Here is a 25,279-nt window from a genome sequence, read left to right as displayed (position 1 = left end):
TGCCATGGGCCGGGTTCACGACCCACCATGACGGGGCTCATATGGGATACCACCCCGGGCACCCAGGGCCCGGGACAGGCCAGCACAGCCCAACGATTTACACAATAGGAGGGCTGATATGGCATCAGAAGGGCAACCTGCGTCCCACATCGAAGATAGGGGAGACTCCTTTCCCATGCTCGAGTATAAAGGCATTAGCTCAACCACCTTTTACGGGTAATAACTCCCTTGTCCACTATTTACTTATTACACATCTATATTAGTTTCTTACTCAGGCATCGGAGAGGCGTAAATCGTCCGGTACGGTTTACCCCTCTAAGCGTGTGTTCTTGGTACAGGATTTAGGAGTTGGATCGGTACCCCAGACGGTATAGCATTCTGTGTGAGGTACCCGGAGAAAGCCACCAGAAACAACAGGAATTGTCATGGTCTGTCCCCACTTTGTCTTATCTTGATCCCCGAACCACACAGTCTGAAATTGAAGTGCGGAGAATTCTCGATCTACAAAACGTAGCAGATTCGATGCCTGATGCGTTTTCAGATATCGCTAAAGTGACGAGATCACACATACCTGCTGCAAACCTGCCTGCAAGGATTGAAGTCCCTAAAAATAGAGGACATGGTGCCGTCCCTAGAGTTATTGGGCACGGCACCGCTGCCCACAATGGTGATGGTGTTGTGGCTCAGGCTGGGCTCCCTACAAGGAAACGCAGTAGGCCTAAAGGTTTGATGGATTCTCGCCCAAGAAAGAAAGTGAGTTTGGCACAAAATAATCCATTAATCATCGATATAAATAATCCGTCTCATGAGAATATTCCGGATTATAGTTACGTCCAAAAGACATCATTGGGGGACGCTCCAATGTCAGAACCAATTCCAGAGAATAGAGAGATCTCCATGAATTACACTAGTGTACATGAGACGATGAATAGAACCCTAAAAAGTGTTGGTACGCTCTGAGCAAGCGCATAATTTAACCCTAAAAATATCATTAGTAGTATAACCAAATAGGGATCGTTCTATTCCGGGGATTGAGGGTACACCTGTCAATGTAGGACAATTAAACAATTAATAAAAACACAAAGTATAATATTTACAATAATAAAACAAAGTATAAACATATTTACGAAATTAAGGGGGGATTTAGGTCGTGGTTTTCGAAAAGTAACTAAGTAAAGAAAACAAAGACAACTATACAAACACGAAGACAAGGGTGAAATGAGAGAAACAAAGATCAAAACCAAAATTACAATCTAAATCGATTCAACCCTAATATTGTTCATCTAAGTCATGAGAAAGGAGTTGATCATGTGAAACGTTAGAAAGCAAACGATTTCCCATATTTTACTTTTCAATGCTAATTAACCTAAGTGAAAGCACAAAGATTAATCTTATCAAACATGCATTCAAGCTCTAGAAAGCTAGACAATCATAACACGTTTAACGCATGAAACACATGGAAAGGCTATCAACTCAAGTGTGCACCTTAGTATGAAAAAGTCCACCTATTGCAATCCTCTTCAATTAAATTCGGTTTTTGTCCAAATCCTTTACTACTTTTGATTCAAGTTACACAAAACAAAAAGTTGATTTCATGTTCTTAAACCTAGCACCACTCATACATAAACCCTAAAAGTTTCGAACCAATTAGAATCAACATACAAGAGATATCAATCAATCAAATTTAATTGAACAAACTCACATAATCAACATTAGAATCACAATATAGAAATCGAAATTCTCATTCAATTACATAAATTTCAGAATTAAAAACCTTGTTCAAACATCAATGTGAACTAAAACAAAACCAACGAAATTCAAAGCAAAGGTTACAAAGTAGAGGTCGAATTACACCGTGGATGGAAGATGAGGATGGATGATTGACGTTGGGATCCTTGAAGCTTGAAAGCAAATCTTCAATGGTGGATGGTGGAGGAATAGGTCACGGCTCCTTCTTCTCTCTTCGGCCTTGCTTGAATTCCGTGGCTTGCTTTAGAGGATGGAGAGAGGAGGAGAAAGGCTCACGGCAACAACAGGAATTTTCTGAATTTTCTAAAGTGTGTAGTGTGTGGAGAGTGTAACACTAGACGTCTGGAATGATGGAGTATATATAGGGAACGGCCTCCTTGCTCTCCAAGCCGTGTACTTCTCTCATAATTCTCACGGAATTAATGTGATAATTCCACATAGTTTCCTCCAATGGTAGCTTGCCAAGTAAGCCCTATGAAGTGGTCCAACCAATCACAAAACTCCAAATTAATTCCCCAATATATGGTTGCCGAAATTCCCTTGAAAATATTCTGATTTTTCTCTTTTATTTCGGCCAAACTTCCTTTAGGGATTCTAGGGATGAATCTAGACGCCTTTGAGAGCTTTTCTTGATGCACACATATTCTCTTTCCTTAAAAATCTCCCTAAGAAATCTCCACCGAAATCTTCTTGTTATTCCCTTGATTTTCACGCCAACTTTCTCTCTTCCTCTTAGTATTTCACGGAAAACCTCTCAAGTCTCCCAAAAATATCTCCTTTGCGTCACAAAACCCTAGTTCACATGGGCCTTGATCCATTTTGCCGAAAATCCAAGTTGATCTAGAGAGTTCTTGGGCCATCTTGCGTCATTTTCAAGCCTTGATTGTGTCGTCCCGAACCCGAATTCACCGGTTCACTAGTCATTTGGACGGTAAACAACTTTTACTTTCACTTTTACTGTCGTTTCAATGCTTTTAGGGGGCCCTAAAAGTTGACTTTTTGTTCGGGTCAAAATTTGAAAAAATTTCCTTCATGAAAGTTGTAGAGGACGTTAAACCGAGCGCGTGCATATGTGGTACGTCAAAATTGGAGTTTGTATGCAAAAGTTATAAGCGAAATGGTAAAGTTACTGTTTATGGTAAGTTTCTATAAATAGGACGAGTTACTGTGGTAACTAGTCATTTTTCTCTCTCCCCGATTTTCTCCCCCTCTTCCCCCGCGTCGCCCTCTCTCCTTCTTTTTCTGATTTCTTCACCGTCCGGCGTCCGATTGACTGGATTCCAGTTGTCCTTGGACCGTCTCTTCCTCCTCTATACGATGGTACCAGTGGGTATCGGCAATTTGGCCGGAAAGCCCCGAATTTATGCAAGCATTGCTACTGTAGCAGTTTACTTTCCCGGCGAAATTCCCCAGTTTCCGGCTATCTTCGGCGGTGAATTTGGCTCTATTAGGAGCGCCTCGAGTCACTGATCATCTCCCCTCAAGACTTCTAGTTGGAATTTCCACGTTTGGAAGGTGAATTTGAAGGATTTCCAAATTTGTGGGTTTGGAGATTTCCGGGTTTGTGTTCATCGGCAAAATTGGAGCATTTCAAGGTATTTTCTCACTTGGTCACAGTTATGAAAAGTGCTTAGAATGTTGAGATGATTCTGTGGTTGAAATTTGGTGGCCGGAGGAGGAGTTGGCCGCCGCATGAACAGTGTAGCTGCATGAATAGTGCGACGGTGAATAGTGCGGTGTATGAACAGTGATTTATATTCTGTTTTTTTTTTTTAGCTAGTTAAATCCTATAAATATTGTAGAGCTTGTATATGAAATTTGGTGAATTTTGGAGAAGTTTGGAATTAATTATGAATTTTTGAAGTTTAGGGTTTCGATTATCGAATTACGAGAATCCGGCCGTCGGATATCTCTCGGTTCTGCCTTGGAACCTTTAAACTAACGAAATGGTATTAGTGGTATAATTTGGGTTGCATCCGAGGAGAAGTGGAGATGTAATTATGAGGATTTGATTTTGAGAATCGTATTTAATTGTTGAATAGTTATTCACGGAAAATAATTGTGTACAGGGCGACGTACCGAGCTACTGCTCGACGAAAGAACTCGTATGCATGGTCGCCTAAATAGTACTGTGAGTGGACATTTGTTTTTAAATTAATTCCGCATGCAGTATTATTATTATTTTCTTCCAATTGAGATTTAATTATGTTTTGAATATTTGAGCGTTGATTTATCGAGATTTATTTATGAATTACGAGATTAGTATTGAAATTCCTTCCCGAGGGCTTTTAATAGATTTTTGAGATAGTCATTCATGAGTTATTGAGTTGAGGAATGATTTTCGGGAAGTGACTGATTCAGCAAATATTATGAGAATTATGGATTTCGAATATCGGTTTTTATGAGGATTTACGAGTACGAATGTTTCATCGAATTTTTGAGCATGATTGAATTATCGAGATTTATTGAGCTTTGAGCTCCGTACTTATCAGCCTTGAAGTTAGATTGAGTTTTCTTTCCGAAAGCATTTATTGATTTACAGAGTATTTGATTTTATGCTTTCGAGGATTTATTGAGATATTGAGATTTGATTTAGTGAGTTAATCCTGAGTTATGCTTTCGGTGAATTATTATTGATTTATTGAAGTAATACCGAGTTTCCTTCCGAAAGCAAGTAATTGAAAGAGGTTATTTTCAGTTTCTTGAGGAGGCTATTCAGTTTATTAAGGAGGCCAGTTTTGGCGCATGCGTATCTTACCTAGTTGGCAGTCCCTTCTAGGTAATAGTCTGGTTGGCAGTCCCTTCCAGACTACAGCCCGGTTGGCAGTCCCATCCGATGCGTCACCTGGTTGGCAGTCCATTCCAGATGACATGAGGTAGTTAGTCGGCAGTCCCGTCTACTACTTGTGGTTAGTCGGCAGTCCCGTCTACTACATATGGCTAGTTGGCAGTCCCATCTATCCACCGCCTCCTATTCCGGTTGGCATTCCCTTCCGATGCGTCATCTGGGTGGCAGTCCCTCCTAGATGGCATGAGATGACTAGACAGCAGTCCTTTCTAGTCATCAAACGAGCCTCATGAAAAGGATGTTTTTATAAGGATTGAGGATGAGATTTCAAGAGATTTCAAGATGTTCTATTTTTACGTGTTTGAGATTACGGTAAAGAGGATGATTAAGAGTGTTTTCAAGATTGTTACTGCATGCGAGATTTTAGAGAATAACTTGGGAAAGCATTAAGTTTTACTTATACATTTGAAAGTACTTGTTTTTCGTCCACTCACTCTAACGGATTTTAAATGTTTTCCCCTGGGCCCTTCGGTTTTAAATGCCCAGTTTGCAGGCCAGTTTAGCTTGAGGTCGAGCGTACTTGGGGTTGAGGCATAGCTGTCATAGCTTCCGCATTATAAAAGCATCAGCCATTTATCTTGTTTTCTATTCTCTTGTACGCCTACATTAGATTGCTCTGATAACCTATGAGATTAATATTCTTAAGTATCAGAATTGTTTGTGGAATGGGAGATGTTGTGATATAGGGAGCATGGTGGCTCCAGGAGAATAAGGATGGATGATTTAAAAGTGTAAATGTTTTTCTACAGGTTTTGGGTTGTCCATTTTTAGGGGAAGTTCTGTCAAATTTTTTGTAGAATTTCTTCTAAGGTGGGCCACGCAGGGCCTCTTCGGATTTCAGGGTGAAATCCGGGGCGGGTCCTGTCATTGATGCCTCCAACGTTATTTCCTTCATTATTTCGGTCACACACCATGACGGGCTTTGGAGTCTTGCGTCACACAGTTTCCTCTTTCGAACAGGATTTCCTGGTTGAACCAGGAAATCTTCATTTCTTCATTTCTGCTCATTTATGGTCCCTTAGTGGCTTGTCTTTGCTCCCTCCAACGTTCTCTAGCTCCTTGATAGGAGCACAAAGTGCGACGATATTATTGAGTATATGCCCTATTTTAGCCTTGTTTCTCCCTTAAGTTTCGTATTTTGAGTCATCGAGTCATTTTAAGAGTATTGTAGAGTGTTTGGCGTGAAATAAGCGGAAAAAGATAAATTCATGAAAAATCCTAGCTGGATCAGGATTCCTCACCATCGACGTTTTTGTGGTCTTTACATTTTAATTCCCTTTATTTTCTCTAGAAAATTCTGATATTCTCCTGCTTGTTGTAGGAAACCTTGGCTGGTGGAACTCTTGGAAACAACAATGATGGAGTCATAAAATAAAGCATTTAAGACATTTGACCAAGCAATGAAGAAGGGAAATAAAGGAGAAAGACGTTTTCAGTTGGAGAATAAAGGAGAAAGACGTTTTTCAGTTGGGGAATAAAGGAAAAAGATGTTTCAACTGGAAAATAAATAAAGGAGAAAGACGTTTCAGCTTGTTAAAAGACCCCATTATGAGAGGAATTAAGGCCATAAAGAAGATGTTTCAGTTGGGAAATTAAATGAATTATGATGCAATCCCATCCGTCCAAATGATGAAGGGTATGATCGACAAAAGCCAACCAATGTTCCCCTATAAATAGGCAACGTCCAGAACAGAATTTGCATCACTTCCCGGCCTATCACTTCCTGGCCAAAAGCTATTCCAAGACTTTGCCCAATTCACTTCTCAAATCTCCAACACCTACAAGACCGTGACCACCATCCATCCATCATTCTACGAAGTTCTTAGGCGCTGAATCAATGACGCTCCACCACCATAGCAGAGACGAGTTCATCACCTTGTTGCTAAGCCGCTGAGGAAAGCTTCAAAGTTTAACTATGACTCTACTTACAATTTTTATTTCGGTTTTGTGTGTTTGGATTTGCGAGTTGTGTAATTGGAGACATGATATTTTCAGAATATTTTTATTAATATTTTTGAGATTTTCAGTTTATTATTGAGTTAATTTCGAGAATTCTTTGATGATGCATGTCACAATCTTGTGCCCTTTTACGTGTTTAGGTAATTTTCAGAGTTAGGTTAATAAGTTTGCATGCTAGAATCACGCTGAGTATTCGTGTGTGTTTGCTTAATTTGCCAAGGGTAATTGTTATTTGTTAAGGCGCTGAATTAAACAAGTAGCAATTAGTTCTAAAACAGTGGTAAAAATCATGCTTTAATGATTAAACGATTCTGGAAATTACGTGTTAAATTCTATGTGTAATGGTTAATTTGCACGTGTGAGTTGATTCGAGGGTTAGATAATACTACTAGTTTAAGGGAATTACGCTGAGTGTTTTCGAAAATTAGTAGTATTAGACTTGGTAAGGACTTTTCCGATCCAAGCCTACATTAGAACGAATCAGATAAATGGATTGATCCGCTGAGCCTTTTCATTTGGGCTCTTATCTATGCATTCAAGATGGGCACGGTTTTGTAGCATGTTGAAATGAATTTCTGAGTGGTATTGGTCTAGGTTAGGGAAGTCGATCATTGTATATAGGTTTATTTGTTTCGTTTTTTTTTATTTTAAGTAGATTAGGAACCAAATCTCAAAACCCCTATTTTATTCTTTTATTTGTTAATTGACCTTTTTGTGTAGGTGTACCCTACAATCCCCGGACTGAACGATCCCTGCTTATCCTATACTGACAACTACATTTTGCAGGGTTAAATTGTGAGGCTATTTTAGCCGCATCACTCCTCTTTCCATTTATGAGCTCATTTCAGCTCATTTATTCCAAGGACCTGAAAATAGAAACTATTACCAAAAATAGAAACTTTCCTAAAATGAAAACGGAAACTTTCCTGAACTGAAATGGGAAACTTTCTAAAAATGAAAAATAAAAACTACAAAATGGAAACTTTCTACAATAAGGAACTTTCCCAATCGAAGAATGAAAACTTTCCTAAACAGAGTTTTATTAAGGAAATAACGCATGAAATGTAGGGAAATAACAGTTAAAACGTCGCATTAAAATGCTCCTATCAAGTGTAAAGCTTGTTGGCCATAAATGGGTCTTTGTTAGAAAGCGTAATGAGAAAAATGAGGTTGTTAGATATAAAGTCCGCCTTGTGGCGCAAGGTTTCTCACAACGCCCTGGAATCGACTACGAGGAGACATATTCTCCCGTAATGGACATAATAACGTTCCGCTACCTTATCAGTTTGGTAGTTTCCGAAAAACTTGACATACAGCTTATGGATGTGGTTACGGCATATCTCTATGGGGATCTTGATTCAGAGATATATATGAATGTCCCAGATGGACTACAATTACCCAAATCAAGTGGCTCTAAACCATGGAGCGTGTTTTCAATAAGGTTAAAATGCTCACTATATGGATTAAAACAATCCAGATGGATGTGGTATAACCGTTTAAGTGACTACTATATTGGGAAGGGATATATTAATAATGAAATATGCCCATATTCATTAAAAGGACAAGTTCCGGATTTGCAATTATAGTAGTTTATGTTGATGACATGAACCTATTGGAACTCAAGATGAGTTAAAGGAAACTGCTAAGTACTTGAGATCCAAATTTGAGATGAAAGATCTTTGGAAAACAAGGTTTTGTCTCGGATTAGAACTCGAGCACCGTAGTGATAGGATTTTGATCCATCAGTCTGCATATACTCAAAAATTACTAAGGTGCTTCAATGAAGATAAAGCAAAGCCTGTGATTACTCCCATGATTGGTCGTAGTTTTGAGCCTGGAAAATATCCATTTCATCTAAAGGATGAGGATGAAGATTTATTAGAGGTCGAAGTGCCCTATCTAAGTGCTATTAAGGCGAATTATTGTACCTAGCTCAATGCACAAGACCGGACATCTCATTCGCAGTGAACTTGTTAGCTCGACATAGTTCTGCGCCAACATGCCGCCATTGGATTAGTGATTATCAGTTATTTAAAGGGTACGATTGATATGAGTTTGTTTTATCCCTACAGAGATAAAAGGAATGACGGAAGTTTGAGATTGGACCTCATTAGCCAAAATGGCACTGTCCAAAGTATGGTCGTCGGCCATGTCGACACCGCCATCCATGGTGGTCGGCGTTCTCCTTCTCCCCTCCATCAAAATGACGATAATGTTTTTATGGGTTTTGTTGATGTAAGGTATCCCTCTGACCCTCACAAAGGTCGCTCCCAAACAGGTTATGTTTTTACCATGGGAAACACCGCGATATCTTGGAGATCTACCAAACAGACCATTGTTGCTACTTCCTCGAATCATGCTGAGATTATTGCTCTACATGAAGCTGTGCGCGAATACATATGGCTAAGGTCTGAAATTAGACATATTCGAGGAACTTGTGGTTTGAAGTCTACCACGGATGAATCTACATGCATTATGAGGATAATGCAGCTTGTATTGAACAAATGAAGTTAGGTTTCATCAAGGGCGACAACACCAAGCATATATCGCCTAAGTTCTTTTACAATCAGCAACAACAATCACTCCTAAAGATTGAAGTGATGATAATGCAGCGAACTTATTCACTAAGTCGTTACCTAAATCCACCTACGAGAAACATGTGAAGAGCATCGGATTGAGAAAGTTATCCGAACTCCCATGATTGTAATAATCAAGGGGAAATGTCAATATCAGAGGGAGGTATGATGTCTACATGTTCGATCTCAAAGAGTGAATGACATGTTGTACTATTTTTCTCGAGGTTTTATTTGTCCCACATGGTTTTTATTACTTGAGCAATGTCTTTAACGTGGCAACGATCAAAGCGTCATCACCAAGTTTGAGCGACACAAAGGGGAGTGTTGAAGAATGTTGACATTTAGTGTGCCTTGTCAAACTAGGATTAGTTCTATGGTTGTAATATGAGAGATTTCCTACTCCGAGTTAGAATATGAATCCTTGTACTCCGAGATTATGTACTTTGTAATCCCTATATATAAGACTCCTATTATCAATGAATACACACAATTCTCTCGAATCCTTTATTCTTAAACAGTTGTTAAGTAAAACAGCTGAATGTTTGGTAAATTAGATTTTTTTTTTGTCAAAGTAAACTAGACTTTTAAAAGTGCTTATAGTACTAAAAATAATGGTGAAATATTTTACTTAACTTGAAAATAAAAGTGCTCCAGAAAAAAATAAGTTGCTTTCATAAATTAGATTGAGTAAACTTTGATCTAGCTTAAAATAAAATCAGTTTTTTTTTTTTTCAGATAAACAACTCAGATGCTACAACTATTCTTTCATAAGGTGAACTCACAATCTCCCACTTACGAAGGGGAGACTATGCTAGATTTTTAAAAGTGCTTGTAGTACTAAAAATAATGGTGAAATATTTTACTTAACTTGAAAATATAAGTGCTGTATTTCAAAAAAAAAAAAAGTGCTGAAGAAAAAAATAAGTTGCTTTCCTAAATTAGATTGAGTAAACTTCGCTCTGGCTTAAAATAAAATCAGTTTTTTTTTTTTTTTTTCAGATAAACAACTCAGATGCTATAACTAGTCTTTCATAAGGCGAACTCACAACCTTCCACTTACGAAAGGGAGACTATGCCACTAGACCAAATAGTATTAGGTAAAATCAGTTGTTTTCAGTTTGACACGTTACTGTCCATTACTTTTAATTTAAGCTCCCTACAGACTTTCCAAATGCAGCCATATGTAATCATCATATTGCTTTTGGTTTGACTTATTGGTTGAGTTTGTTCAAGAATTTGACAGATACCATCAATAAGAAATTTCCAAAAGATGTGTTCTCTTGTAGCTCATAATATCAACTATTATTTGATGGAGAAAGCAAAGAGGAATTATGAAAAGGTTAAGAATTCAAGCCGTTTACACAACTACTAATGCTACTAAGATCAACTTCAGTAGACACTGAAGTTGATATTGCTATTTGCTAAGACAGCAACCAAGCCTTTGTTTCAAAACGTAGATAACCGGAGCTAAATATATAGAAACGAGGCAAGGAAGTTCTTAAAGCAGTTTATGACTTTATGTGAAGCTGTGGTGTTTTCCAATACTGGTGCCGACTCTTTGGTGTAATTCATCACAGATAATACTGTGGAGGCATACAGAGAATGTGTATCATCTATAGCTCCTTTGACATCTATAACCCCCACTTAACCTGATCCGAAAACCATGCATGCTCAAATCAGTGGCGGATTCAGAATCCGAGAGTTGTTTAGGCTAATTGGAAGTACACAATTTTTTTTTTTCCCTGAATGTCTATGCAATATTCAAGAGGTCAAGTCCTGAAAAGCAAATAAGAAGGAATTCAAAACACAAAAGCAAATAAGCAAAATCTTTAGCTTTCTTGTTCTGTTGGGTTTGTGAAAGGAACACTCACTCTTTTTCAAGCTTTTATATATTGATAAAAGGGACAGAGAGACAAATAGGAAGAGTGAAGTCGGTTACTCGAGCAGCAAGGTATATAAAAATTGAAAAAGAACAGCTGGTGGTAGCTTGGCTTTACACGACTCTCTGTAAACATCCAGAGTCCAAGGCTTTCATAATTTAATTTTGGGACCTAGGGGAAGTGCTTAGCTTGATTAATGTACAGACAATAATAGAGCAAATAAGAAGAGCACAGAGACATAAGAAGGAATTCAAAAAATAAGTGGTCAAGTTGGCAAGTCTTGGAATAAAAAAGGTCAAGAAACTCAAAACCCAGAATCACAGCAGCAACTCGAATTCTCCAAATCAAACAATCCCAGGCAGCAGCAACCGCAAGCAAGTCAGCCACTGACCTCCATCCAAACGCACAAGCAGCAGGTTTGCCTACAAAACCACAAACCCAAACATATGGTTTCAAAGATTAGAGCTTTTTCAGATTAAACCCACAAACCCAACAACCGGGCTTCAAGATTGTTGCCAGAAATTTAGAGTAAATTCATGGGATTTCCTGGAATCGGAATTTAAATCTCCATGAAGATTGAAGATAGAGCATATGTACCCCTGCTTCACAGATCCCCAAATCGGATTGTGGGTTCATGGCGATTTCCGGCAGCTGTTTGTTGGAGTATTCAATCGTTCCAACTCACTTCAACAGTTCAACTAATCAAGCAGCCACTGACCTAGTGACCTGTTTGTGGGAGTATGCGATTTCCTACAGATATATATATATATATATATATATATATTTTTTTTTTTTTTTTTTTTTTTTTCCTTAGGGCGAGTAGGAGTTTTTGGGCCAAAATATTGTCAAGGCTACTGCTCATATAGCCTACCGTTTGACATATATTTCAGAACAGAAATGGATACACCAAAACGCATATACTTCAGAACAGAAATTTATATCCTCATCCATGAAATAGTTGAATCAATGCATTTATTCATCAAGAAAAAAGAGAAAAATAGCATGTTAATTCAAAACAGAGATCGTCTTTGGTTGATACTTCCTTTGACAATGAACAAGTCAACTATACTAGATTTTAATAATGACCATACAACAAACATTAGGATCATAAAGCAGTACTGCCAAATGTCAAATTAAGAGTCACTTTCACCACCAGAAGATTGAAGCAAAACTAGATTGATTACCACGGAATTCTGGCCACGTAGATCTAATATTCCATTTAACTATTTAAGTAGATCAACATCTTGCTCTGAGAAAGACAGAGAGCCCTCAGTTCCCATAAGGTAAAAAATTAACAAAGAAATAAATAGCAACTTTGATTTTGATGTAGGCAGGAAATGTCAGCAGAGCTCATCACTTGAGGTGCATTTTATTGTAGTTATCTGCAGCTTTGGATAGTGACTGTATTGAAACTGGAAATCCTGAGCCCATCTGCACAATATGAACAGATCACGTTTGCATAACCCAAAATGAACAGATCACGTTTGCAAGGAATTACGAAACACAATAGCAAGGATTATGAGCTTACTGTGCTACATATGTGGAAAGAGTTGATATACCCAGCATATTTGGAAGCTGTGAAAATAAAAAATGCAAATGATTTTCATAACCATTAAAAACATAGTATATTCAGTAGATGAAGAATAATATAAAGCAAAAGATATTCTGATCAACCGATTAAAGGTACACAATCATTTTGAAAATCTCAAATAGCAGTTCCCCAACCGTTTGGCATCATTTACAGTGTTACAAAAGTAACAGAAAAACAATCGGTCAATTTTTTCAAATCAATCCAAGTTCGCCAATGGAAAGAGAACAAACTACATTCTACATTGCAAATGGTTATTCAAGCGATAAAAAACAAAAGGCATTTAGCTCCCAGTAAACTAGATTTCACTAAAAAGAAAGCTTCGAATGCTGCCCAATTTCCTCTTTTACAAGTAATTCTATGATCTACTGCTATCAGAACCTCAGTCAACCTGCGAAAAATGAAGGAATGACTACATATAGACTATGGCAGCATCTCAGAGAATCTGTGATAATCACAGATTAATTTTACCTAGAGTGACACTGCTATCATCACCCCTTTCAATAAATTTTAATGCTGGTTCCCTGGTCCAATGGAGGCTGGCTGATAAACAGAGGAAAATTGCACATGGTTGAGTAGAAAAATTTGAGAGGATAGTAGTAGGTGGGTGGGATGAGTAAAGAAAGTGGTGTCAAAGTATCACTAATTATTCTGTGTTGTAGTTTAACGAAGTCCTCATGGGGTGGGAAGGATAGAAATCACATGATACACCTACAAATCATTAGCTCACTCTGAGAGATCCAAGACTATCAACTATTTCATACAAAAAGGACATGCAGCTGACAGCACATACGGTCCATGATTAAATTATCATTGTTTACGTTTATAGTTGCATCATGGACTAACAACTGCAATTGCTCATGCAGACATTATAGGTTCTCAGATGAGCTCAGCCAAGCTGAGATTAAAGCTTTCTAACTTGGGAGGACTTAAGATTGGCTAAAAGGTTATACTAAGCAGAACAAGTTCAGTTCTTGTCCAGCCCTGAGATGGATAATCAATTCAACGGGATGCTCAACTTGGCTTCAAAAGGAACATTTGTAAGCCCATTTGGGGACAAAAAATGTAGTGATTTGCTTGCAACTCCAAAAAAAATTCATACACTTAAACTGTTCAGGGTTGCAAACAAGTGTGATACAAGTTTAAATATGAACAGTACAGGTAACTGAGGTCTAATGTAACACATTCATGCACCAACAGTTCATTCTTAGTAACTGATAATTTACAAGTTACAGCTACCAGACAATCATTAAACCTCAACAACTTAGACTCAAATGTATTAAAAAAAATAAAAAATAAAAATTTATAAAATCCCTCAAAGTGTAACTAGTATGCAATTAAACTTCAAATTCATATCAAATTTTACCTTATTATTTATGTTAGCCTCTTTATTTATCAAGCCCACAGGGAACGTATAGAAAGAACAAGAGTACTTTATGCCACTTACACTTTTTTAAACCCGTAGGCTTTGCCAGCAAAAGAGAACTCATAAATGCACCAACATTCTCACGCAGATACTCCTCTGTAAAGCTTACCTGTAAAGAAGTATCAATCAAATGACTTTCTTAGGAGAAAAGTGATCACAACAGATAAGCAAATGAGAATAGGCAACAAGTATCCATAGAATTAAACTCAGATTATAGTACCTTTCCGAGCCCAACATGAACTATTGATGTTCTGTCCATTTTATACTCAATATGACCTTGTCTTACTTTTTGTAGTGCCCCAGCAATGTCGTTAGTCACAGTACCTAGCTATTTGATGTATAACATAGCAAATATTAGTGGATGCCTTCAGCCTGGGAACTGAATATGAGATCACAATATGATAAAACTCACTTTTCGGTCAGGCATTAAACCACGCTCTCTAAGAATCCTTGCTATCTGCAAAACATTAATTTTCTCTTTTCAGTAAATGGAGCAATGAATGTTACTAATCCACAGGAAAACATTAACATTCAAAACCTTTGCTAGACGCATAACCATTTCATTTGTTGCAAAACACTTGTCAACATTGAGTTTACGACTGCCTGCACGATAAAAGCTCATATCATAAATTGAAATAATTACTTAGCGTTCAATAGGAAGAGATTTAAACTAAAACCAACAATCATAATTATTGACATGTCAAGTATATTTAATGGACATGAAAATAGATCAGCAGCAGCAAGGGTTAGTATATTACTTGCAATTTCCTCCACAAGGTCAACACCGCCAACAATATCTGCTCCAGCAGCTCTAGCTTCATCTGCATCTGCACCTTCAGCAAAGAAAGCAACCCTGACTACCTGAAAAATGGTAGTTATCAAGCAACAAGGCAGAATACAAGCCAAAGAAAAGCACTCTCCTATATAGTTAGCCTTTATTAGATAACTATATAATTACCTTTCCGCTACCATGGGGCAAGGTCATGTTGCCACGAACTGCCTGCACTTCAACAATCAGGTACAAGTTCATGTTAATTACAACAATGACATAAAAAGGTAGAAGCATAAAATATAAATAGAAAACAACTAGATGAACTTTTATTTATCTAAGGCCCGTCAAGTATAGAGAGTGAGAAAGGGGAGAAGTGAGAAGAGATGAAAACTGTGAAGGAAAGAGAAGGATATTTATGTATATGAAATGAATGAAAAAATACGAGTTCTTTCTGTAGTTTTATGTTTCCTCTTCATTTCTTCTTCACCTCTCATTTATCATCTACCTCTCTCATTCCATACCTTTCTATTATATTCGAGAACAAAAAAGAAAACAGAAAACACAAACACAAAAACAGTACATAAGGGGCCCTTAATTATAGGAAACCATCAGACTAGTGGAACTCGTGCGTAATCAAATGAATCTACACATTATGATTTATAAGAGTAGTTAAGGAGGCTAACATGTCCAGGTGCATATGCCCACCAAAAGAAGAGGTCAACAGCCATAACAAATGTATGAAGACAAGGAATTTACATACAGTGGTTTTGACAGACCATTTACATAACCATGTTATTTTAAATAACTATTAAATGGCCTTACATCTGGACTCTGAACATGGAATTCATACAAGTTTCCTGAATGCTAATTATCCCCTCTTCAAGGCCAAACATAATACACATTTGTAATGGTTTCTCTCCAACTTTCTTGAAGTTATCTTGAGTTTTTGATACTTACTAGCCATCTAACAAGCACTTGTGAGATCACCAACCTTTCCAAACAGTAAATGGGGAGTAACTTTGCGTTATCAATTGACTTTTATCCCACTCATTTTAAATTACCTTATATAGGGCCTTTTTTCAAAGTAGTGATTACTGGTCATGAAAAGAATTGCAAATCTAACTGTCATGGAAAAATTGCTAAAACTCATGGAAATGAACTGCAAGTCTACAGCTCATGCACTGCTTTCATAATAGCTAAAGCCTAAAGGTGACAAGTTACGATATCAAAGTCCATTTTGTCAGGAATTATATCATGCATTAGATAAGAAAAGATTTTACTCAGTTGGGATGGCATATTACATTTCGCTTGGCATCAATACCCAATTGCACGTGAGCTTCAACAGTTTCATCAAAGTTGCACTTGGCAGTAGCCTGTAAAATAACTAGAAAATGAGAAAAAGAGATTATAAATAACAAACACTTTAAAATGAAACAAAATGCTGATACACACAAACGACAAACAGAACGTAAAACAAGTCTAAACACCTCCAAATGCTTAAATTAGTAGTCCTAAAAGAGGAACAGCTTATGGCCAGCTCAGTATGGAGTCTATGGACAATGAAAAAGTGACGATATATAGGACTCGCTATGGAACTTCAGTAATAATACTTTTTTTTTTTTCAATAGAAATTGATTTCATTAGAATCAATAGCCAATGGCTAGAGTCTGACATGTACTTAAAACAAGATGAAGCCGGAACCCTGTCTAAGTAAATGCAGCTCATTACAAGTCTGATTTGAGCTCACTACGCAACGAACTTGTAAAAAAAAAAAAAAAAACAAGTTCGTGTCTCCTAACACTGAATCAGTAGTCACAAACACTACTAATTCATAACAAACTTTCATCCTTAATCCCTTCCTACAAACCTTACCACACTATTAAGCTCATATAAATGACCTCCAAACCAAATTAGCAACTTAAAATGAAACAAATACATGTCCTGTGTATTAGTTCAGCTAAGCAAAAGCCAATTGTTACCCAAAAAACCAAGGAGAACCAATACACACTGACCTTGACTTGTCGAATTGCTTCCATCAAATCAAGAATGGGATTCCTCTCCTTCTTCTCCACCTTAAGAAACGTGGGGAAAGGAACCACCACATTCTCCTCTACCCTAAAAACCCTCCTTCTCGACTGCTCGATTCTCTGCTTCTCCTTCTCCAGCTCACCCTGCCTCGCGTCGCCGCCTTCCTCCGAGACCTTATCTTCCGGCAACGGAGCCACTCGGGCCGGGTACGACACCGGGGTTATGGAAGGCCCGTCCTTCACGAACCGGGCGTCTTCTCGTGTCCACGGCGAGTCCTGAGGAGGCGCGTGCGACGGTGGCGGCGGTTGTGTTTGTGCCGATTGCGGAGCCGGGTCCGGGTCGGGTGAGGAGGAGTGTTGTTTGGGTTTGGGAGCGTAGGAGACGGGTTCGATCGGAGCGGGCTGGGGTTTAAGCGGTTCGGGAGGAGAGGGAATTTGATCTGATTGGGAAGTGAGGGACCTTAGAAATGGAGACGGGTGGAGATGGGAGCAGTGGCGGCGAGCCGAGGAGAAGAGGAGCTTCAGGGCTGCCATGGGTTTAGGAGGGAGGTTTAAGGCGCAACGCAGCGTTTTCAAACAAACTTCACGGTTTCCAGTTCCGGTGCTCGACTTTACTTGTAAGTGAGCTAGTTTATATGTTTTTACTAGGGCCACACCCTGGCCCCCATTTTTACTCTTTATTACTTACCCTACAGGCCAGCACCGTAAATTTTATCTTTTTATAACTTTAACACTATCATTTCCGAGAGAGCTTCTAATGAGAACCAGTAAAATGAGGAATTCATAAGGACTTTCTTGTGAGATATACTTTTCGATCACATTTTCGCTAATCAACCATTAGATGTTTAGATATTTATGTGTAGATCATTTATGCAATTTTTCAACCGAATTGAAAATCGTTAAGACATTTATAATCGTGATTTATCATTTTTGAACATGAACGGTTCAGATTTTATATATTTGGTTCGTCCATTGATTTGATCTCGTACGGTACCTTAATGATTAGCAATTTGGAAGAAAAATTTTAGAAGTGTTCTACTCATGCATACATAAACGTCTAACGGTTGATTTGCGGTAATGTAATCAAAAAGTTAGTCTCTGAAACCGTTGATTAGAAATTCCTCATCTATCGGTTTCCCCCATTTTTTTTTTTTGGGGGTTACAAGGGGCCGAGAAGGCAAAAACAAAGACCAAAAGAAAAAAAAAATTAACTAGAAGACCTATCATTAGGTCTATTCCTGGACTTTCTAACTCTAGCAACAGAGTCCATATCATCTAAATAAGCTTGCAAGGCATGAGAGGGAGGGTCTTCAAATTCAACAGTTCCACAATCATGGGTGATGCTATTCTTTGCAAGACAATCAGCGACAACATTGCATTCTCTATAAACGTGTTTCAGAGACACAGATTGAAACTGAGCAATCAGGTTTTTGCAGCAAGAGATAAGAGCTAGAGCCAAGGGGATGCAAGAATATATCACTGTCAGTCATAAGTTTAACCAATAGCCGAATTAGTTTCGATCTCCAACATACTAATTCCATAGTTAAGAGCATACTTTAGACAGTAGTACATGCCCCATGATTCGGCATGAAGAACTTCCCCTATACCCAAATTGGCTTGAAAACCTTTGATTCAACTCCCATTAAGAGTTTCGAATGACACCACCTGCACCAATTTTCCCAGAATTGCCACTTCTAGAGCCATCAACGTTTGAGTTTAAAAACACAAACATATGGTTTAGACCAATTTAGCATATTTAAACAATAATTTGCGATCAAAGATCGCGTAGCTTGGGCTGGCACCATTCCCTTGCAGCATTAGATATGAGAATATTAGGAGAATGAGGATAATGAAAACTTGAATAAAAAATGAGTTTATTTCTCCATTTCCAGATAAACCAACAGATAAACACAAAGAAGGAACGCCACTGAATATCCATGTCAAAATTAATATTGCTACGAAGATGAGCTTTAATCCATCCAATCCAACTCATGGAGAACGTATTTGCAATAGCAGGAGGAAGATTAATAGAGTTCCAGATAAATTGAATGGCAGGGCAATATCTAAAAAGATGAACTAAAGATTCAGTTCCAGTATGATAGATGGGACAAGAATCATCTCTAGTAAGATTTCTTTTTGCTCTCTGGACATTGGTTAAAAGTTTTGTAAGAACAAATTTGAACACGAATACAATTCTCCTTAAGATATGACAACGTGTTATAACTTGCAGCATGAGTTATCCGAGATGAACTATGATTCATAGTCTTTGTATAATTATGTTAGTGATAAGAATCACACAAACATAAGAAGAAGTCCAAATAACTTGGTAACCAAGTAAATATCATCAGATAAACATATAGTGTAGCAGTTTGAGTAGACTACATAAGCCTCTTACGGGGAGGACTCTAATTGATCTGTTCACTATATATACAAGGTCCCTGTGACCTCTCTTGTTACAAGCCTTCAGGTAATCTAGCCCCATAGATAGTTGCGAGTTATTGAGGGAATCACAGAAGCTCTTGTTATTCCAAAAATTCTTGTTCTTCAGCAATGGCCTCCTTTTCATCTCAAGCTGGTATTGATCTTCAGCCTGCAAGACATCCACAGATTGTTCTCTTTATGTACTTGTACCATGATTGATGTGCTATTCTTGTTTTGTATGTTTGTTGTGTTTATATAATATGCAATTGTATGATCTTTAGAGTTTATTTTCCGTTTACAATTGGTATCAGAGCATGAATTGCATGTTAATAAACCGGATTAAGTTTTACAAAATTAAGGGTGTTATTGCTATATGCATGTACGTATATTGTTTGTTCATGAGCAGGATGTTTGTTTTTCCAGAACTAGGCCATAACCTTAATGGACCCAATATAGACCATACAAAAGCCTTTTTATCAAGCCAATGCGCAAAAGCACGTTTAGTTTAATCCCAGAATGGCCGTTAGAACAGTCTCCTCTCTTCAGTCTTCTATTTTGGGGATTTTGGGTTTATAGAGAAAGAATTTTGATTCCGTTGATTTTGTGCTCTAATTGCAATTGATTCAAGGAACCAAGTTTGTATATGTCTTCGAATCTTTCTGTACATATATATAGCTATATATATATGTTTGTGATTAACTCTAATTGCAGCGCAGGAGCGTCCCGATATGTTTCTTCTTTTCAAAAACTGAAACTTTACATGAACTAAATTGTGATTATGAGCAAGAACCCTAGAATGCATTCCCGGCGTGCACGTAGGATAGAGTAGAACGTGACCGGATGAAATTCACTTTTTGATTGCTTGATCATATGAATTTTGACTTTGCTGACTTGTTGGAATGGTTATGATTAAATGATGTTTTGGTGCCATTGCTCGTTTGTGTTTTGTGTTATGCATGAATTTTATACATATATCTATGTTGATTGCTTGATGGAATTTATATTTGAACAAGAAAATCTCCCAGTAACCTTCATGTGTCTTGTTCACTAAAATTCTGATATAAAGAATGGTTGTGTTTCATACTAAAACTTGCAGCGGCAACTATTGGTTCTGGATTGCAAAATTATGTTTTGATATATGTTGTAACATCAACCTGTCATGATATTAGTCTTGTTAATCATTTAGTTGCAAAACCAAAATTGTGTCTTTGATTTTTGGAATGTGAATGTATCTTCAACAGAATGATTAACTTTTATGTTCTTAAAATCAAAACAGTGTACCATGAATTTTTAGGGACTATATTCAGTGATCTGATTTTTCTTCTTGCAAACATGTGTTGACTGTTCAGTGATGCCTTAGTTCCTAAACTTTCAGTTTTACAATTAAGAAAATTTTCAATAAATGATTATCTTTTTGCCAACAGGTAAAGTTCTCATTGTATGTACTTTTGGGGAATTTTGTGTTTTCTGTGATGAATGTTTTCATTCTTGTTTTGTTTGATACTTGATGCACTATTATGCAAACATTTTTTTTTTTTTTTTTTTAATAAAGATAGTTCTTAAGATAAAAAAAAATAAAAATAGTAATAATTCCTGTGGATAGCCTGCCACTCACTAATCATATCACATTAATCCCCAAATGGACAAATAACCTATTATGCAAACATGTGTGTACTTGTTTTCTCCAACAAAAATTTTCAGCTTTAACAGAAAACTAAAATCTTTATTTTTGTTGTCTTACAGCTTTGAACTATGGATATTCTTTGTCTAACATTGAGCCTTTGAATGGCTCAAACTTCAACAAGTGGAAAGAGAACGTAGAACTGTACCTTGGCCTTCTGGGTATTGATATCTGTTTGAGAGAGCCTCAGCCTATCCCAGATGACCAAAGCACTGATTTGGACCATGTGAAATATAGAGAATGGGAGAGGACTGACAGGATGACCAAATTAATCTTAAAGCAGACCATGTCACCCATAGTAAGAGGTAGTGTTGCTGAACCAGAAACTGCCTTAGAATATATGACTGCCATTGGTCAGAAATTTATCCAGAATGAGAAGGCTGAGATTCACTTGCTCTTAGACAAGTTGACTGGGACCCAGTATGATCCTGCAGGTAGTGTTAGAGAGCTTAATATAGATATTATCCGAACCACCACTAGACTTGGAGACTTGAATGTTGTCCTACCTGATGCTTATATCATCCACGTTTGCTTCAAACATCTTCCTGCTAGTTTTGCACCTCTAAGAACTGCTTATTTTGCTCAGAAGGAACAGTGGGATTTGAATGAGCTTATAGCCATATGTGTGCAAGAAGAAGAGTTGCTTAAGAGTTAGGGAGCCATTACTGTTAATCTTGTGGGCAAACAGAAGAAAAAGTGAAAGTCTGGAGGGTTTAGTGCAAGGGGTTCTAGCACTGCAGTAGCTTTGGTTGAGGGAACCTGTGGGGTTAAGTCACCAAAACTTGCTCCTAAAAAGGATGTAGGCAAGGGTAAAAGGCCTGGAAATTTTAAATGCTTCGTTTGTAAGAAAGAGGGGCATATTAAGAAGAACTGCAAGGGTTTCAAGGATTGGCTCATAAAGAAGGGTAAGTGTAGGTACAAGGTTTGTACTTGGTGTGTTGGCATTCTCATACAAAACATTGAAGAAGCCTACAAACTGGTCTCGGAGAACTCCTAAAGGTAATTGCATCTCATGAGTCAGCATATGCACTGGGATTGCAACATGTGTTGCAATCCTCGAGTTAGTTCTGCGTTTTAGGGAGTTCGATTTTGGAAAGTATATTTCAGCTTTAAGATTTTATTTTACAAAGATATTTCCAAATATATTCCAACTGGTAAAATCATGTTATTGAAGTCCTAAACGTTTTAGGATTTGTTTATTTTTAATTGGATATCTTTTATTAAAATATCTTTCCTTTTAAGAGTCTAATTAGGGTTAAGTCGTGATTATCAAGGATTTGTTCTCTCCTTAATATATTCAGAAAGAGTGCGTTCATTTTTGTATGACTTAGACGCAAGAATTGTTGTTCTTCTTGTTTGTTGAGTAAGAGTCGCATAGGAGCGTTGAAACACTTGTTCCGTATCAAAGTGTTTCATTGATAATTCATACATGTGCATTGGTTCTCTCGAGATCAGTAGAGAAGGTGTTGATGCATGAAGAGCGATAGTTGCAGATCATTCAAGTGAAGAAGGCAATCAAGGTTCAAGACAACACCTCATTAGTCAGTCTAGTGATTGTAGCCGAGAACAGTGCTAATTGTGTTTGTAAAGAAACGTATCCTTCATCATTAGTGAATTGATTTGATTTTGGGTTCTCAAGAGCAAGAGCCCCACAGTGTTTTTAATCACAAATTTGAGGTTTTCACTACGTAACCAAAAGTTGTGTGTTCGGTGTTATTTTTGGTTTCTGCCCAGTAAGGATTGCAACGTACCTATCAATCCCCGATACCCAGAAAACACGTTTCGTCCTAGTATTTTCACAGTGTCTTAGTTCATTTTTCTCTATTGAGGTTAATGCAGTAGATAGTTCATCTAGTTCCTGGTTTTTGGATACAGCTTCACCTATTCATATTACTAATTGTGTGCAAGACTTTCTAACAAAGAGGGCCCCAAAGAGAAGTGAGTTAAACATCTCAGTAGGAAACGGCATGGGAGTGGCTGTGAAGGCAGTAGGCATAGTCAAGCTTTCTTTAGGATCAGGCCTTAGTTATGTTTTGAAAAATGTTTTTTATATTCCCTCTATGAAGAGGAAGTTAATTTCAGTAGCTCTTTTGGTTAGGAAAGGATGTACTTTTTTCATCAAATTTGAAGGAATAAAAATCTCCCATGCTTCTGGTTATCTTGCTTTTGCTTCTTTTGTTGATAACTATTGAATGCTTGATTGGTCTCTGCCACAAGATTTTTTGTCGATTGAAAATGAAAGAAACAGTTTAAACAAGAAAAAAAAATTAGTGAAAAATCTGATTATCTTTGGCACAGGAGACTTGCACACATTTCAAAAGTAACATTGAAAAAATGGAAAAAGAAATTCTTTTACCGGAATTGGACTGGTCTGATTTTGATACTTGTATAGTTGTATTGAATGCATTAAGGCCCCGTTTGGTTGACCGGAATGTTACAGTGGGAAAATGAATTGTACTAATTTTCCTTTCAAGGATGGAATGGAATTGATTTAGCATTTCCATTTGTGGTGTTTGGAAGGATTCAAGACTTGAGATTAGAAAATGGTTTGAGAGAATTGATTTGTTAATGATTTTCCAATAATGCCCAATCGAATTAAATATGGAAGATTAAAATGAATGAGTGGAGATAAGAATTATTAATTGACTAGATTTTATGAAGGGCTAAACAAGTAAATTTTCAATTCCATTGAATGAAGGAATTGAAATACCACACCCTAGATGGTATTTCTATTCCGCCTCTTTTATGGAATTGAACTCCGGTCAACTCATTTATTTTACTTTCCTTTCCAGACTTATGACTTAACCAAACATGACAATTTAATGGAATGGGAAACTATTTCACATTCCAGATTTGATTTCTTGGCTAACAAACAGGGCCCTAAGGGAAAATTAACTAAGTCTAGAAAGAAGAGCACAAATAGAGACACTGAACCCCTGCAGCTCATCCACACTGACATATGTGGAACATTTGCCAATAGAACTATATGTGGAAATAGGTACTTCATTACCTTCATAGATGATGCAACCAGATTCTGCTACATTTATTTATTGGAAAAATCCCAAGCTTTTGAGAAGTTTATCATTTACAGAATAGAAGTAGAAAAGGAGTTGGGGAAGCAAATAAAAGCAGTAAGGTCTGATAGGGGAGGAGAATACTATGGTAGATATACTGAGGCAGGACAGCAGAAAGGCCCTTTTTATTTATACTCAGAAAAAAATGGAATTCAAGCCCAAATACCACACCTGAGTGGCACACCTGAGTCAAATGGCATTCCCGAGAGAAGAAACATATCCCTTCTTAACATGATTAGGAGTATGATGTGTACGACAGGCTTGCCTAGATTTCTTTAGGGAGAAGCTTTAAAAACTGCCAATTATTTGATCAACCGAACACCTAGCAAAACTGTTCCCAGGACACCTTATGAGCTGTGGAAGAACAAAAAGCCTAGTGTAAACAACATACACGTTTGGGGATGCAAAGCTGAAGCTAGAGCTTATAACCCTCAAGCTGGAAAATTAGACCTCAAAACCATATCAGCTTATTTTGTCGGTTATCCTGAGAGGCCTTTTGGCTATAATTTTATTGTCCCAGCCACAATACCAAAATTATAGAAACAAATAGAGCTGTTTTCCTGGATAAAATAAATCATACACATGCCTATGAGGACTTAGAGCTTGAATTTCAAGAGATTTCGGAAGATGAACCAGATTTGTTGCTTGCATAGCCCTTGAGTCTCGATGTTAACACTAAACCTGTTTCACACCCACAAACTGCAGCTGTAGAAACGCTTCAAAATGACAAACACCAAACTAATGTAGCTCAAGAAGCTGATCCACAATCTGATAACATGGAAGATGTAGTTGTAGCGCAACCTGAAGTAGAAAATAACAATCAGGTATTGAGAAGATCTGAGAGAATCAAAAAACCTGCCATCAACCCTCAAGAGTATGAAATTTATTTACAAGAAGCTGATTTAGAATTTCTGATGACAATGATCCCTTAAGTTATAAACAGGCAGTTGAAAGTCATGAGAGTGTGATGTGGCATGAGGTAATGCAAGCTGAAATTTAGTCTATGTATGACAATGAAGTATGGGAATTAGTAGAACTAGTTAAGAACCAAAAGGCAATAAGCTGCAAGTGGGTTTTTAAAACCAAGAGGTGTGCAAATGGTTCCATAGAAAGGTATAAAGCTAGGCTTGTGGCCAAAGGATTCACACAAAAGGAAGGAATAGACTTTAATGAAACTTTTTCCCCGGTTTCTACAAAGAATGCTTTTAGGATCATAATGGCTCTAGTAGCTCATTATGACATGGAGTTACATCAAATGGATGTAAAAACAGCCCTTCT

General features: G+C 37.5%; 2 protein-coding genes and 1 long non-coding RNA gene across 3 annotated transcripts; 1 reads left to right on the top strand and 2 right to left on the bottom strand.

Moving 5' to 3' along the window:
• Positions 1-10,426: 10,426 nt before the first annotated feature.
• Positions 10,427-11,754, bottom strand: LOC133737367 (uncharacterized). The gene is made up of 3 exons (XR_009859834.1): positions 11,610-11,754; positions 11,004-11,434; positions 10,427-10,908 (listed from the first exon to the last, which is right to left on the bottom strand). It is a non-coding gene; the product is annotated as an uncharacterized LOC133737367 (long non-coding RNA).
• A 418-nt stretch (positions 11,755-12,172) lies between these two features.
• On the bottom strand, positions 12,173-17,452 carry LOC133724898 (uncharacterized). Its single transcript, XM_062151806.1, has 10 exons — positions 16,811-17,452; positions 16,100-16,171; positions 14,985-15,026; positions 14,785-14,887; positions 14,565-14,629; positions 14,439-14,483; positions 14,247-14,354; positions 14,048-14,135; positions 12,541-12,587; positions 12,173-12,443 (listed from the first exon to the last, which is right to left on the bottom strand). Exons 1-10 carry the CDS (start codon positions 17,357-17,359, stop codon positions 12,366-12,368), a joined length of 1,197 nt encoding a protein of 398 aa, XP_062007790.1. The 5' UTR covers positions 17,360-17,452; the 3' UTR covers positions 12,173-12,365.
• Positions 17,453-20,648: 3,196 nt separating this feature from the next.
• LOC133727956 (uncharacterized) lies at positions 20,649-21,582 on the top strand. Its single transcript, XM_062155379.1, has 2 exons — positions 20,649-20,670; positions 20,990-21,582. Exons 1-2 carry the CDS (start codon positions 20,649-20,651, stop codon positions 21,580-21,582), a joined length of 615 nt encoding a protein of 204 aa, XP_062011363.1.
• Positions 21,583-25,279: the final 3,697 nt, after the last annotated feature.

Source organism: Rosa rugosa, chromosome 1, assembly GCF_958449725.1.
Source record: "Rosa rugosa chromosome 1, drRosRugo1.1, whole genome shotgun sequence".
Lineage (NCBI taxonomy): Eukaryota > Viridiplantae > Streptophyta > Magnoliopsida > Rosales > Rosaceae > Rosa > Rosa rugosa.
This window is presented reverse-complemented; position numbering and strand designations above follow the sequence as displayed.

What these genes read in the sequence shown, in the direction of transcription:
- LOC133724898 (XM_062151806.1), bottom strand. Translation starts at nt 17,359, where the DNA reads ATGGCAGCCCTGAAGCTCCTCTTCTCCTCGGCTCGCCGCCACTGCTCC. An exon ending in CCTTGTGGAGGAAATTGCAA is followed by an intron (nt 14,630 to 14,784) that starts GTAATATACTAA and finishes TTTATCGTGCAG; the next exon opens with GCAGTCGTAAACTCAATGTT. An exon ending in CTTTCCACATATGTAGCACA is followed by an intron (nt 12,444 to 12,540) that starts GTAAGCTCATAA and finishes CATATTGTGCAG; the next exon opens with ATGGGCTCAGGATTTCCAGT.
- LOC133727956 (XM_062155379.1), top strand. Translation starts at nt 20,649, where the DNA reads ATGATTATCTTTTTGCCAACAG. An exon ending in GATTATCTTTTTGCCAACAG is followed by an intron (nt 20,671 to 20,989) that starts GTAAAGTTCTCA and finishes GTTGTCTTACAG; the next exon opens with CTTTGAACTATGGATATTCT.